The 13807-nt window shown below is 43.7% G+C and overlaps 1 protein-coding gene across 2 annotated transcripts in view; it reads right to left on the reverse strand.

The window, feature by feature from the left end:
- MTMR10 (myotubularin related protein 10) overlaps positions 1–13807 on the reverse strand; it is a 50425-nt gene continuing 36618 nt past the window's right edge. For both annotated transcript variants that reach the window (XM_059371713.1, XM_059371714.1), the window contains 7 exons: positions 11588–11718; positions 10292–10361; positions 9187–9257; positions 6770–6939; positions 5527–5697; positions 1401–1583; positions 1–796 (listed from right to left, as the gene is read on the reverse strand). In XM_059371713.1, coding sequence (XP_059227696.1) covers positions 200–796; positions 1401–1583; positions 5527–5697; positions 6770–6939; positions 9187–9257; positions 10292–10361; positions 11588–11718 — 1393 coding nt within the window. In that variant the 3' untranslated portion in view covers positions 1–199. The remainder of the gene's footprint in view (positions 797–1400; positions 1584–5526; positions 5698–6769; positions 6940–9186; positions 9258–10291; positions 10362–11587; positions 11719–13807) is intronic.

The following is a 13807-nucleotide window of genomic DNA, read 5'->3' on the forward strand; positions in this document are numbered from 1 at the left end:
TAAGAAAGAAAAGTTCTGCCTATATTTAAAAAAAAAATTATGAAAGACGCACAATTCAACATATTTTTAAATATTAGTGCAAATTTCAACTGTTATTCTGACATAGAAAATTCTTGGAGCCTCAAATGCCTAGGTTAGCAATTTTAAGTCAGAGGAAAAGTTTATGGCTGCCCTCAAAATGTTCAGAAAACAGTACATTTCAGTCTTCATTTGCTAGTGTCTCAGTAGATAACCATATTTTGGCCCCACTTAGAAATTTGCTTAATGGTGTTCCTGAAATGCTTCGTCTGCAGAGGTTGCCTACGGGGGAGAAGGGGAAGGAGGAGGAAAGGAAGTCGGGCGTCGCGGAGGCATCGTGCGGGCCGCTGGCCCGGAAGTACAGCCTGCTCTTGTCCAGCTCCGAATAGCAGGCTTCCAGAGGCCCAGCCCGCTGCTGCCGGAGCGTCCTGCTGAGCACATCCACCTCGTCGGCCAGCAGGGAGAGCTTATGAAAGGCAGTGATGAAGCCCCCGAGGTTGATCTGGGCCTCGGGCACCCAGCGGAAGTAGCAGAGTTTCCAGAGCTTCACGTGTGTCCCAGAGAGATGCGGCAGGAGGACGCCGTGCAGGTCGGCCGGTTTGGAAAACCACTCCCTGAAATACCGCTCCATCCCGCTGCGCTGGCCATCAGGCTGCTGAGGAGGGTCGGGCTTTGCTTTTAATATTAATGAATTTCTCCTTGGAACTAAGTCTTGGTCACCGATGATTCCGTTCTTTAAGGAAGCTGGCATTCCTCTCAGTGTGGAGCTGTAGCTTTTCTGTGCAGAAGACAGGATTTTGCATTATTTCTCCTGGGCTCCCCTTTTTGGAAAGACAGTAAAGGGGCAGTGGCAAACAGAAGCCTAGTACTATGAGAGATGGTGGAACTGCGGCCATAAAGAACATTTGGTTCCTTCCCTGTAATACTCATCCCGATCCTCCTCCACTGGAGTTCCACGTTTTTAGGAACGGACTCTGGCTCTCAGCACTTGCCTGCATGGGGGTGGGGAGGGGATACATCCTGTTCAGTAATTTGCTTAAATGCAAATTTCTAAGACTTCTTGGTTAGGAAAAAGTGCACACCTGGCTCATTCTAGAAAGAACAGGCAAGCAGATGGGTTTCAGGAATGGGGGCCCCCAGGCTCAGAGCTCCTATCTGCTAAATTCCAGAGGCTGAGCAAACTCTGTGGGCTTCAGTCACCAAGAAGAAAAGTCGGGGCAGGGTTATTTCAGGTACAAAGCAAATGATCCCTCAGAATCTGTTCTGGCACTGTCGTTAAGGGAAGTGACTTGGCTCTTAATACTCAGTGTTCTGAAAATATACCTTGTGTGAGGTGTGAGCAGACACCAGGTTTTTATTGTCAGTGCCTTTCTGTAATTTACCTTTGTCCGTTTGAAAGATTTCACAGAACCGTTCTGCACACAAGGCGTGCTCTTCCCGATGTACAAGGGGTTATGGAAAAGGGTGCGATCCTTTGCTGTAAACTGAAGAGACCAGTCCCAAACGGAGGGGAATTTCAAACCCTTTTCGTCACCCAACTGGATATTTCTGCTGATAGCAAATTCCTGCAAAATAAAATATTTGAACATCTTGAAAAGTTGTCAAATGAAAGATTTTCTTACATACATGCCTTTTTTGTGATGAGCCACTCACTATTTAAGCTGAATTTTCTGAACTATAGCAACTCTATTCCCCGAGGGCAGCATGTTTTGCTTTGAGAGAAGAGACATTCTTGGCACCATGCCTCAGAGGGACACCTCACATGCTGTGTTTGCGAGCAGAGGGCCTTTTCTCCTGGAAGACCCCAAGGAAGCAAGGCCTCCAAGCAGTGAGCATGTGATTAGAAGTGAAATTTCACAGAGATGATACCACAGAGTCTGAAACATGTCGCGGTTACTTCTGTACTTGGAGCATTTTACTTTTTGAGCACACGATGTACTCAAAATGGATGTGCAAGACAATCTTCGGATGGAAATCACTGGCGTCTATTTTACCCCATTCTTCTAGGTGAAGAGACACCCTGCACTTACCCAGTGACCTCTGATATCCAAACCATAGCCCAGGAGCAGCGAGGAAGGAAGCCGCCCCCCACACTGTGCATCGTCCTGGTGTCTGGCCAAGACCATGAAGACCATGCACGGAGGCCGGACCACCTGCTCCCCGGGCTCACGCAGCCTGGGGAGCCAGCGGCACTAGGGTACGGGCTGACAGCCCACTGTGTCTGCGTGGAGGAGGTGAGGAGCATCTCAAAGCATGACCCTCATCTCAGCTGAGTGACAAAAGCAGGTTTATGCAGATTATTAGCTCTCTGGAGGAAATATCTCAAGATATCGATTCTCCGATGGTGGGAGACGATGGATTCGTATTTTCTGTGTACCTTCTAGTATTCTCCAAAAAACCAGTTTCTTTGGAAATTGGAAAAAAAGGCAAAAACTAAGTGTCATCAGAAAAGCAGCGCTGGGGCACTCTGGTGGCTCAGTGGGTTAAGCTGCTGCCTTCGGCTCAGGTCATGATCCCAGGGTCCTGGGATGAGTCCCGCATCGGGCTCTCTGCTCAGCAGGGAGCCTGTTTCCTCCTCTCTCTGCCTACTTGTGATCTCTCTCTGTCAAATAAATAAATAAAATCTTAAAAAAAAAAAAAGAAAAAGAAAAGCAGTGAGGAGGTCAGCTCCGTGCCACAGGTGTGACCCACGCCACGTCGACTAGGGGCCAGCCAGAAACAGGTAAGCTATCTAACAGCACAGGGCAGTTTACAACATTGTCTATTTCAAATGAGTAAAACTGAACCCATTAAGCGCCATTTAAAAAAATACTATTGTTAAGAGTTGAAATTTAATAAAACATAAACCCCAACCTGTTTTAATGGCCTACTTAGGAAAATATATAGAAATCAGTCATTTTTTTAAAAAATTGAAAACTAAAAATATCTCCAAGGAAGATTAGGTTTTCCACAAATAGTACCTGACCATGAGCATCTAAGGCAGCCTCAGAATGGAGAAAAGAAGGAAAAGTCTTTGTAGAAGGAACTGAGAACAGCAGTCATGCTAAAAATCAGGACCTCAAATCAACAGTCAGTTTCCCAGGGAAGGCAGAGGCGGCACTGCCGGCCTGGAGTCTGGCTGTAAGATCAAATCATGAATAATAAAGCACCGAGGGCAGGAGGGATCTGATGTTAGTGCTTGCCAGGAAAAGCTTTTGAAAAAAGTCAAGTTAAAAAAAATATAGCACTGGAGGACAGACCAGGAAAAATAGATGATACACTTAAAAAAAAATATTAACTTTTATTCCTCCACAGAAATCTATTTGTAAACCTATGTCGGCACATCCAGAATCCAGCCAAGAAGCAGGGGGAGGAGTGACTGTCTCTCGGAAGCCAACCTGGGCTCCACAGAGCTCCCCCCCACACATACCCAAGGCACAGTGGTCACGGGGACCACCAGGCTGACGTACTGGCATTTTACATCCAAGGTTTTACCATCTAACAAGGCTGTCTCATTTCCTAGCCTCATGTACATTTTGAAGGCTCACGTGTGTGTAGTGTGTGTGTGTGTCTACGGGTGTGCTCGCGGGACAGTGAAGGGAGAGGAAGGGAGAAGCCCCAGGGCAGGCAAGCAGTGCCATGCACAGCACCACCACAGCTCAGCAAGGATGACGGCCAATGGACGAGAAACAAAAAGGAGCAACTCAGAGTCCATTAGTTTAGGGACAGAGTTCACCACACTTCAAGAGCCCAAGCCCACTGCTGGTCTCAGCATGGGACTGGGATAGGTGACATTCTTCTAGGGAAGCAGAGAATATATTTTATGAAAATCTTCTTCCAACTCTCCAACCTAAAATAAATACCCTATGACAGTGCTAAGTTTCTCCAACCCTGAGCCCCTGCAAAGCAGCACCACTGAGACATGGCTCACCTACTCTGAGCCCAGACCTGCTCCCTCACGTCTCCTGTCTCTCGTAATAAGCCTCCAGGCATCCTCCTTTACTTTGGGGTATTCCTCATTAATAAAGTTCTTCCTATTCATACTACAACAGCCTGAATAAGATCATCTCTTCAGGACACCTGGGTGGCTCAGTGGGTTAAGCTATTGCCTTCGTCTCAGGTCATGATCTCAGGGTCCTGGGATCGAGTCCCGCATCGGGCTCTCTGCTCGGCAGGGAGCCTGCTTCCTCCTCTCTCTGCCTACCTCTCTGTTTACTTGTGATCTCTCTCTGTCAAATAAATAAATAAAATCTTAAAAAAAAAAAAAATCATCTCTTCAAATGTCCAGTGCACTTTGTCTTTCATATCCACATCTAGAACAATTCATTTCTTTAGAAAACAGTGCAGCATAATGCTTCACAGTTGACAAAATGTTTTCCATTCACAGAACGAGGCCAAAGCTAATACTTGTTAGTCTTGTGGGTCCATTTTTACAGATGAGGAACCTGGGCTCACTGGTCCCCCAAACCTTGGGTGGGACTCATGTTAATCCAGGCTATGTCGCCTGGCCAAGGGCCTTATTGCCAAGGCTGAGGACCCTACCCCTCACCAAGACGGCAACCTCCTTCTTAGAAAGTCTTCTGAGAGGCCCACGAGAGCTGCCCTTTTTGTTTCTCTCAATGGTTATCACAGAATATACCAGCTATTCCCACTGCTGGTTCAAATGTGGGCGAGCCAGAACCTGTGGTTCCAGAAGGTTCTATCAATGGCAATCAGAAGTTATTCTCAAGCGTGGCTTGAGACCCTCCTTAGTCACGATTCTTCCTCTAGGTCAATGAAATGTGAATAGAAACTGATAATCCTACCCCAATAGGACTGCTGTGTGGCAGGTGACATGGATTCTGAGATTACCTGGTAAGCCAGCACCCACTGAGAATCTCAGTCTAGCACATGGGTACCCTTCATCTCTGACAGTCCTTCCCACACAACTCTTAAAGAAAATAATCTTGCTTTGTACAACTTTTATTCCAGGAAATAAAAGTCCTCCAGCAGAACCTTTTTAATTATCGATCTGGACAGCCCAAATGTGAAAATATAAATATAAAAGTACAACATTTACAGTGGTTAAAATAACTTATATATATATATATATATATATATAAATATATATATAAAATAATTTATATAATTTATATCTTTAAAAACTGGGTTTTTTTAATTGTTATTTATCACATTTTCTTTTTTCTTTCTCTTTTATGTAAGCCCCATGCTTAACAAGGTCTTGAACTCATGACCCTGAGATTGAGAGTCACATGTTCTACGACTAAGCCAGCCAGGCGCCCCTAAATACTGGTTTATTATGTACAATGTACATCAGAGAAAAACACCTAACGTGCTCACTCATAAAAATGAAACAGGTTCCTAGATTTTTTAAGTCTTTAAATAATTCATTCAGAAACTGCAGCTTAAAATGGTAGCTGAGACAGTTTTAATTGATGTATTTTCAGCATGCAGCTAACTGTACTTTAATTCTACCTCCATAAAGCTGTAAGACAAACCGAGCAGTTGCTCTCGCCACACATCACTTACCGTGCTTTGTTTCACACGCTGGTGAGGAGAGTTGAAGAGGAAGGTGCCGAAGAGGGAGATGCGGGTGCTGTCGTAGAGCACTGCTAAGTACGTCTCTGAGAACTCAAAGGCCGCCGGGTACTGTTCGAGCAGCTGCCACGTGGCATCCAAAAACAGCAAAAATAAGGGAGACTGGCAGACATAGACAGAAAATGGGATCATTCAATGTTAGCCTTCAACTGTTCCCATTTATTTCCAAATTTATGGCTCACATTAAGGAAGAGATTACTAAGAAAACCCCTCAGCCTAAAACACTAAGCTCCCAAGCTGTGCCAAGGCTATGCAGGCAGGTTAAACACGGATTCTGCCAAAGCTCAGAGGTAGGTTCAACTTCCATAAACATCACAGCCCTTCCTTGCCAAAGAAGCCTATTGAGCTGAAATGGCAAAGCCAATGGACAGGTTGCTGCTGTATAAATGGGGGACATTAAGAGATGTGATAAAGCTTGCCCTGGAAATAATTCTTTAGAACACTGAAAAAAAGAAAAAAATAATCCCAAAGCAAAAAGCGACTTCTGTATTCGCTTCTGGTGGACTGTGCAGGCTCAGCACCCAGAAAACTTGGCAGAGTTTCAGAACGCGGTTGGCGCCAGTCTCTCGGTCATATGGTGGGTCGCCAAGTCCAGCAGCTGAAGACAGCCATTGTATCCCGGAGTCCCGGCAACTTAAAAGTGAAGCAGTCAGTGTTGGGATTTCCTCAGAAGGTGGTGGTGAAACAGAGAGCCCGCGAGTCAAGCCGCGCTTCCCACGACAAGCACATCCGTGAGAGGCGTGCGGGGCCATTCACAATGCCCACAGCCCTCAAAAAGATGACCCTCTCCAACTTTCCATTCTCCACACATGGGCCCCATTTTAAGAAAATGTGATATTCCAAAACTGATTTTTCAAAATACCTAACGTGTTCATTATCTGCTTTACAGAAGAGATAATACAGCATTTTTCAAGCAGCTTTCAACTTGGAGAAATGCAGCAGTCAATTTTTTTTGGAATTTCACTTCTATAGTTATAGTCATCTTTATAAGTGCATCAATTTGGATGCTAATCCATCACTAGTCTTAGACTAAAGAAGCTAAGAGGTACCAAATGCAACATTTAAAAAGGCTCCTCATCTCTTTACAGACAGAACACCCCTTCACAGGATGACGTGAATTTTATCTTGTATACACTTAAAGATTCCCTCCCAGGGAGCATTATGATTCTGTTACCTCTTTCTCGGATCTCTTTAAGTGGTTGCATCTGTCTAGGAACTGATATCCGGCCATGACCCACTCCTTCTGGATCAGACTCTGGAATCCTGCGATTGTCCTAAAATGGGGATCCAGCATCACTTGAATAAGAGAAGCTACAATACAGCTCAAGTCTCTTCCCTCTTCCTCTGTCAAGAAAATGGAAAGAAAATGAATACTACTTAGAAAAATGCTGAGAGAAGGGGAAGAAAGAATAAAGTGGATAATACATTACTCTCTGCTTAGGCTGCCTTGAAAATAATCCAAATTAGGAAAGTTCACTGGATTCCAGCAACTCTAAAGCATTACAGACTTTCAGATCAATTAGTGTCTAATGGGAGATAGTCTTTTATACATGAATATTTTCCAGAAAACAGAGAACAGCCCTCATACTTCTTACATTTCAGTGATTTGTGGTGGAAATCTTGCATGAGTCTGTTCTACTTCTGTTTCCTAAGAACATTAAATATACTTTTTCTACTGGCAACTCCATATGGTGACTCAGAAGTGAATGAGGGGGGATGGGACAGTCCACCATCACCTGAAAAGGTGGCAAACATTTTCCTCCCATCTTTTATAGTTTGTATCCATTTCAATAATGCCAGTAAATACCCTGATATCGAAGCCAGCGAAAGAAATCAGGAAAGAAAATGTCTACCAGTATCCCTTGTAATTAGATTATAAAATCATTAACAAAATATGAGCAAGTCAAATTATCTCATGAATGCAAGAATCTATTCCAGGAATGCAAGGTTGGTTTAACATCCATCTAACAAAGTAACACTTCATATAAATAAAATCAATGATAGAAATAACATAATCATCTCATTAGATGCATAAAAATTATTTGTGTGATCAAAATCCAAAGTTCATTCTCAATAAAAACTCTCATTAAATGAGGAATACAGACATACTTCAACCTCATAAGAGGAATCTATGAAAACCCACAACCAACATCATTCTTTAAGGATGGTAACTCCTAGAATTGAGGGATTCCGCTTCTATGCACCTACCCACAAGAAATAAACAAGTATGTCCCCATGAAGACTTTTAAAGGAATGTTCACAGCAGCATAATTCATAACAGCCACACATGGAAATAAACCCATGTCCATCAATAGCTAATATATAAGTAAAATGTGGTACTGACAAAAGAATAGTATTCAGAAATTAAAATAAAAATGCTACATGCTACATGAATGAACCTCGAAAGCATGTATGTTAAATGAAAGAAGCAAGAAGCAACAGATCACATACTGTATGACTGTTTCCATGACACATGCAGATAGAGCCAATCTACAGAAACAGAGAGCAGACTAATGGTTGTCTGGGGCTTGGACACAAGGAATCTTTTTGGTGTGATAAAAAATTTCTAAAACTGGACTCTGAACTCTACAGTTACTCTGTATATTTACTAAAAAATAATGATTCCTACACTCAAAATGGGTGAATTTTAAACTAAGTGAATAATAACCTATTTCAAAAACATGTTCTGCAAAAAAAATTGTTAGTAAAATGCAGGCTTGGTATCTCTTCTAAGCCTTTTGTATTATAACAAATGCTTCAAAACATGCACTAAGTAGGATTTTGCAATAGGGTAAGAAGACCCACTGGCTCAGAGGACAGATTACTGGGTTGCTGGGTTCTGCAGGCATTTGTGAATTAAATAACTCTGACTGCATCAGTTAAGGATTACTTGAAATAGTGCATCACTATTCTTTTCTCCCCCGAAAGGTTTTAAATATCTTTACTTTGCTCAAGTCAGTTAAATTCGACAGTTAGTAAAAATACTTTTGTAAGCTTTAGTAGCATAGCATATTCATAAACTAAGCAATGTGAATGTCATAAAATAAGGTAGCTCATGGTTTATGAAACTTCATCATTGGTTAGCTTAGAAATTCTTTTAGCTGTAAAGTTATTTCACATATAATTATCCGTTGCTTAACTGAAATATTTTTATATTGTACTGTACTGCTCCTAAACATCAGACAAACTTCACATTATTGGCTATTCAACTCAATTTTTTGATACCCAACTCTCTTTAGAGTCCAATCCAGCGTGATCCAAAGGCATTTAAACTGAAATCTGTACGAATTCAAAACGTCGTAAGATTAGAGAGAAAGGATGCTCTGCCAAGATTAACACTTTGTATGACTCCAGTGGGAGCTGTGACCCACACTTCTCATGCTATAGGAAGGAAGGTTTAACCCAGGGCAGACTCCCTTCTATTTCTCTGTCTGCTGCCGCTGGACCACAGCTGTCCTCAACTGAGGTGCCGAAGCTGTAGTGTCTGGTGGCACTGTGGACAGTAAGAGATGGCTAGGAGTCATGTGACTGAATGGACTACAGTCACCGAGCTGCCTGGCATGGTGACCAGTGTCACTGGTAACAAATTACCTTGTAGGATGACGGAGAGATGCCGGCTTTCTAGAATGTACACGAGTTCTGCTGAATGTTTAAGGAATGCCCTGGAAAGAGAAAGGGAAAAATACTGTCAAAAAATCAGATTTCCACTATAAATATTCCTTTTAAAGTATATGAAATCAAACACACCTACTATTCTACTAAACTGTATTCTCAATAACCTTTATGAATTTCATCAGTATTTATATGATTCTTCAACAGAGTATCTTCTGATTTTTTTAATCAGGGAAACTCATTAACCCTTTTATAAAAAGGGGATTGATTTACATGACATTTTTTTTTTAAAGATTTTATTTATTTATTTGACAGAGAGGGAGAGATCACAAGTAGGCAGAAAGGCAGACAAGAGAGAGAGAGGGAAGCAGGCTTTCTGTGGAGCAGAAAGCCCAATGCAGGGCTTGATCTCACGACCCTGAGATCACGACCTAAGCCAAAGGCAGAGGCTTAGCCCACTGATCCACCCAGCGGCTTTACATGACATTCTTGAAATCACAATCACAAAACACAGAGATCAGTGGTTGCAGGGACAGGGGTGGGGATGCAACTCTGAAGGGGCAGCACAGAGGCCCTGTGGTGACAGAGCAGGTCTCTATCCTGACTGTGGCAGCTGCAGGGATCTATACGCGCACAGATACACAGACCGCCGCACGCACACACGGAAACACGAATAAATGGATGAAATATGAATAAGGCCTATACATTATACCACTTGGGTGTGGTGTTGTTTTGTTTTAAAGATTTTATTTATTTGACAGAGCGAGAGTGCACAAGCACAGGGAGCAGCAGGAAGGAGAAGAGGCAGGCTCCCTGCAGAGCAAGGAGCCCGATGCGGGACTCAATCCCGGGAGCCTGAGGTCATGACCTGAGCAGAAGGCAGATGCTTTTAACCAACTGAGCCACCCAGGTGCCCCGTGCCACTTGGTTTTGACACCATCTTCTAGGTATGGAAGATGTTACCACTGGGGGAAGCTGGTGAGGAGTAAATGGAGCACTGCACTGTTTTTGTACCTCCTGTGAGTCTGTAATTATTTCAAAATAAAAAAAGTTAAGTTCAAAAAAAGAAAGTGGCTGTACAAACCTTACATATTCTAACCACCGAGTATTTTCCAGTGAAGACAACCATTTTTCTTCAGTTTCTTCAAAAGGCTCTGCAATAAATATGGCAGTTATACACACATACATGTTTAGGCATTTTAAAGAACTTTACGTGACCAGTATCAGAATTAAGTGATACACATCACAGTTTTTCATATTTAAAAGCTGGCTTTAAGAAAATATTATGCATTTTCATTTAACAATACAAACATTAAGAGACATGGTACAAGCCTATAAAAAAAACAAGGATTCCTGGGCCTTGGTTTCCTTCACTCTGGCTTTCAGGGAAATTCTGGAGAGTCTCAGCACCTCTCTGCTCCCAACAGCCAGTGGTTCTCGCTTTCCTGGGCAGCCTCTGCTTGGAATCTGGAGCTCGCACTCACAGCTTCCTGCTGGCAAAACCTGCCCTCCCTGTCTCTCTCCACCTCCCTTGCCGTCCGCCCTGCCTCTCAGGACACGGTGTCTGTGACCACAGCAGGAACAAGGACACCTTCCTGGCAGGGCCTGCATGCCCTCCCCAGTCCCGCCCGGCCTGTCTCCAGGTGTCTCTCACCTCATGAACTCCAGGCTCTGGTCACATTCCATCAGACAGCCGAAAATCATTCATGTCACTGTACTTTCTTAACACTCCCCCCATCCCCGCCAGCTCTCCCTCCAGGCCAGTGCCCCCTCACCGTTGCAGACCTGCCCCAGTAGCTGCCTCTCCTCGCTCCTGGGTAACAAGGGGCCCTCTCTGGGCACCCTTTGGGAAGGACTCACTTCACACCAAAGATGCTTTCGTGAGTCACCCCCTCCCTGGGACACACTCAAAGCACCTGAGAAGCACCTGCTCAAACACAGGATTAGAACTCGGAGGTCACACAGATTACAACACGGCTCTGTCTGAAATCCATGTCAAGTTCCATATCTCACAACGTAACTGTCTGCATTAAAATCTGAGTATGTTTGTCTGGAAGGTAAGCTCACTGTTTTCCTTGGCACTTTTACCAAATGATCCTACCAGGACAGTTCACGCTTTGAAAGTGATTTCATTGGTTTATTTCTTTCCTCCAAAACAAAAAGCAGTTTAAACACCTCATTTTCTAAGAGCTTCTGATATTGTCACATTTAATAATTTGTAGATATTTCAATGAGCCTCAACTTAAATATGTCTATTTGTGTATTTTCAAGGAATATAACTTTTTCTAACATACCTCATGCAATGCTGTAACCCCCATTCATTATATACATACATATATATACAGATATATACACACACACACACACAAAATGAAATTACCATTAACGCATAGTTGCTTAAGTTTCACAAAAGCCGCCTGTATTTCTTGAATATTGGGCAAGGTCTTATCCAAATCTGATTTGTAAACATCACTTCTCTGTGGATGACTTTTAGTAACTGCGTTACAAATCCTAATAAAGACAAAATCCTTGAGTCATTCATTCATGCCACACATATTTTTTGAAGACCTATTATGAGCTAAAGCACTACTCTAAGGGCTGGAGACAGACGAATGACACCGGTGGGGCCTCTGCTCTCATAGGGCTTCTATGCTTAGTGATGGGAGGATAAATGAATAAGTAACAAGGGGCCATGGTGGCTTCACCGAATGAATACAGGCTAGTTCAGGTCACGTGGTTGGAAAGGCTTTTCTGTGAAAATGATACTGAAGTCAAAACCCAAATGACTAGAAGCCATGCAAGATTGGTGGGTAAGTGCTCTAGGCAGAGGTATAGTCAGGGCAAAGGTCCTCTGGTGGACACAAGCTCAGTTGTGGAGAATCCTAGAGAAGGGCAGTAGGGCTGAGCTGATGAGCCTAAGGAAAAGGGGGTGGAGAGAGCGCAGACAGCGAAGACAATCTGTCTTACTTATGAAGGGTGGGAGAGCTGGGAAAACAAAGGAATTAAAACAATTTGCAGCTTAATAAAGTTAAAAGATTAAAAAGATTAAGAGTTTAGAAAGAACCCTGGCCCAGCAGTGCTGCAGGCTTCCCTCTAATAGCTGTGCCCCTTCCTGAGCACTTCAGGAGCAGACATGGCAGTCAACGACTGGCCTCGGAGCACGACACGACAGACAGGTCACTTTCAACGTGACCAAGGCAAAAAATCCATCAGAGATTATGTGAAGGCAGTCACCCTCCTTTCCAGAAACCTCCTTTGAGGGTCACTTGTCGGCTATTTGCTTCAACAAACATGGTTTTCTTAGGTATGGCAGTGTGGAAAAAAACCCTAGCATCTGGCTGGCTATACCAATAATAGTGTGTAATATACAATCTGAGGCTCTCTGAGCCAGTTTTCAAAGATCTGTTCCTTTGTCCTCATCTATTTTGTAAGTATTGAATAAGTATCTGATACAGCAGGTATTTCCTGAGTGCTGAACGTACAACGGTGTCCAAAACGTAGTCCCTTTAGCTCCAGCCTCATAGCAAAGACAGGCAGTAACCAAACTAACACACATATACAATTAAAAACCGAAGTAAGTGTTACGATGAAAACAGCCATGGAGAATGTATAACTCGAGGCCTGATCTAATTTAGGAGGTGAGGGACAGCTTACTTTCAGGAATGATGTCTGAACAGAGATATAAAGAATGAGTGAGCACTGAGCGGGTGGGGTAGAGAGTGCGTGAGGATAAGGATGAAGACAGCCAGCCTGAAAGGGAACAGCACCAGTGAACATCAGGTGGGAAAGCCCCGGCACAGTCCGCGGGGCCGGGCCCGGAGTAACAGGCCTGGTACTGGTGAGACACGGAAGGCATGAGGGCCCCTGACACACTGGGGGTGAAGCTGGAGTGGATACACATGGGTTTGTAAGATTTTGAGAAAGAGACAGAATTTGATGAACTGAATGTGGGGAAGGAAGAGGAAGAGAACATATCCAGGATGATTCCTGGGTTTCTGAGAACAGGCTGGGAGAGGGCATGGTGCCTGTCCTGGCATCTGAGTTTGGACATCATGAGTTTAAAGGGCCTTTAAGACTTCCACAGAAGAGGGGCACCTTGGTGGCTCAGTGTTAAAGCCTCTGCCTTCAGCTCAGGTCATGATCCCAGGGTCTTGGAATCGAGCGCCGCATCGGGCTCTCTGCTTAACAGGGAGCCTGCTTCCTCCTCTCTCTCTGTCTGCCTCTCTGCCTGTGATCTCTGTCTGTCAAATAAATAAATAAAATCTTAAAAAAAAAAAAAAAAAAAGAGAGAGAGAGACTTCCAGAAAAGATGTCACATTAGAGATATAAATTTTATGATCAATGAAGCCACAGCCACAGATGAACTTCTTGAAGAAGGAAATAGAGAATAGGAAGCAGTGGCTTCAGACAGCTTCTAGGTAGTCTGCAAAGAGCCAGGGCTGCAGAGGGCACACAGTACCAGTGAGAAAGAGGGGCTGCAGGAGAGTGGGAAGGAGCAGAGCGCTTTAGGGACAGAGAACAGCAGTGATGGCTGCTGCCTGCTGAATGCCCACTGCTTTAATGACAAGGAGCTTAGACCTTAGACACACCTACTAATAGA

This window comes from Mustela nigripes, chromosome 13 (assembly GCF_022355385.1).
Source record: "Mustela nigripes isolate SB6536 chromosome 13, MUSNIG.SB6536, whole genome shotgun sequence".
Classification (NCBI taxonomy): domain Eukaryota; kingdom Metazoa; phylum Chordata; class Mammalia; order Carnivora; family Mustelidae; genus Mustela; species Mustela nigripes.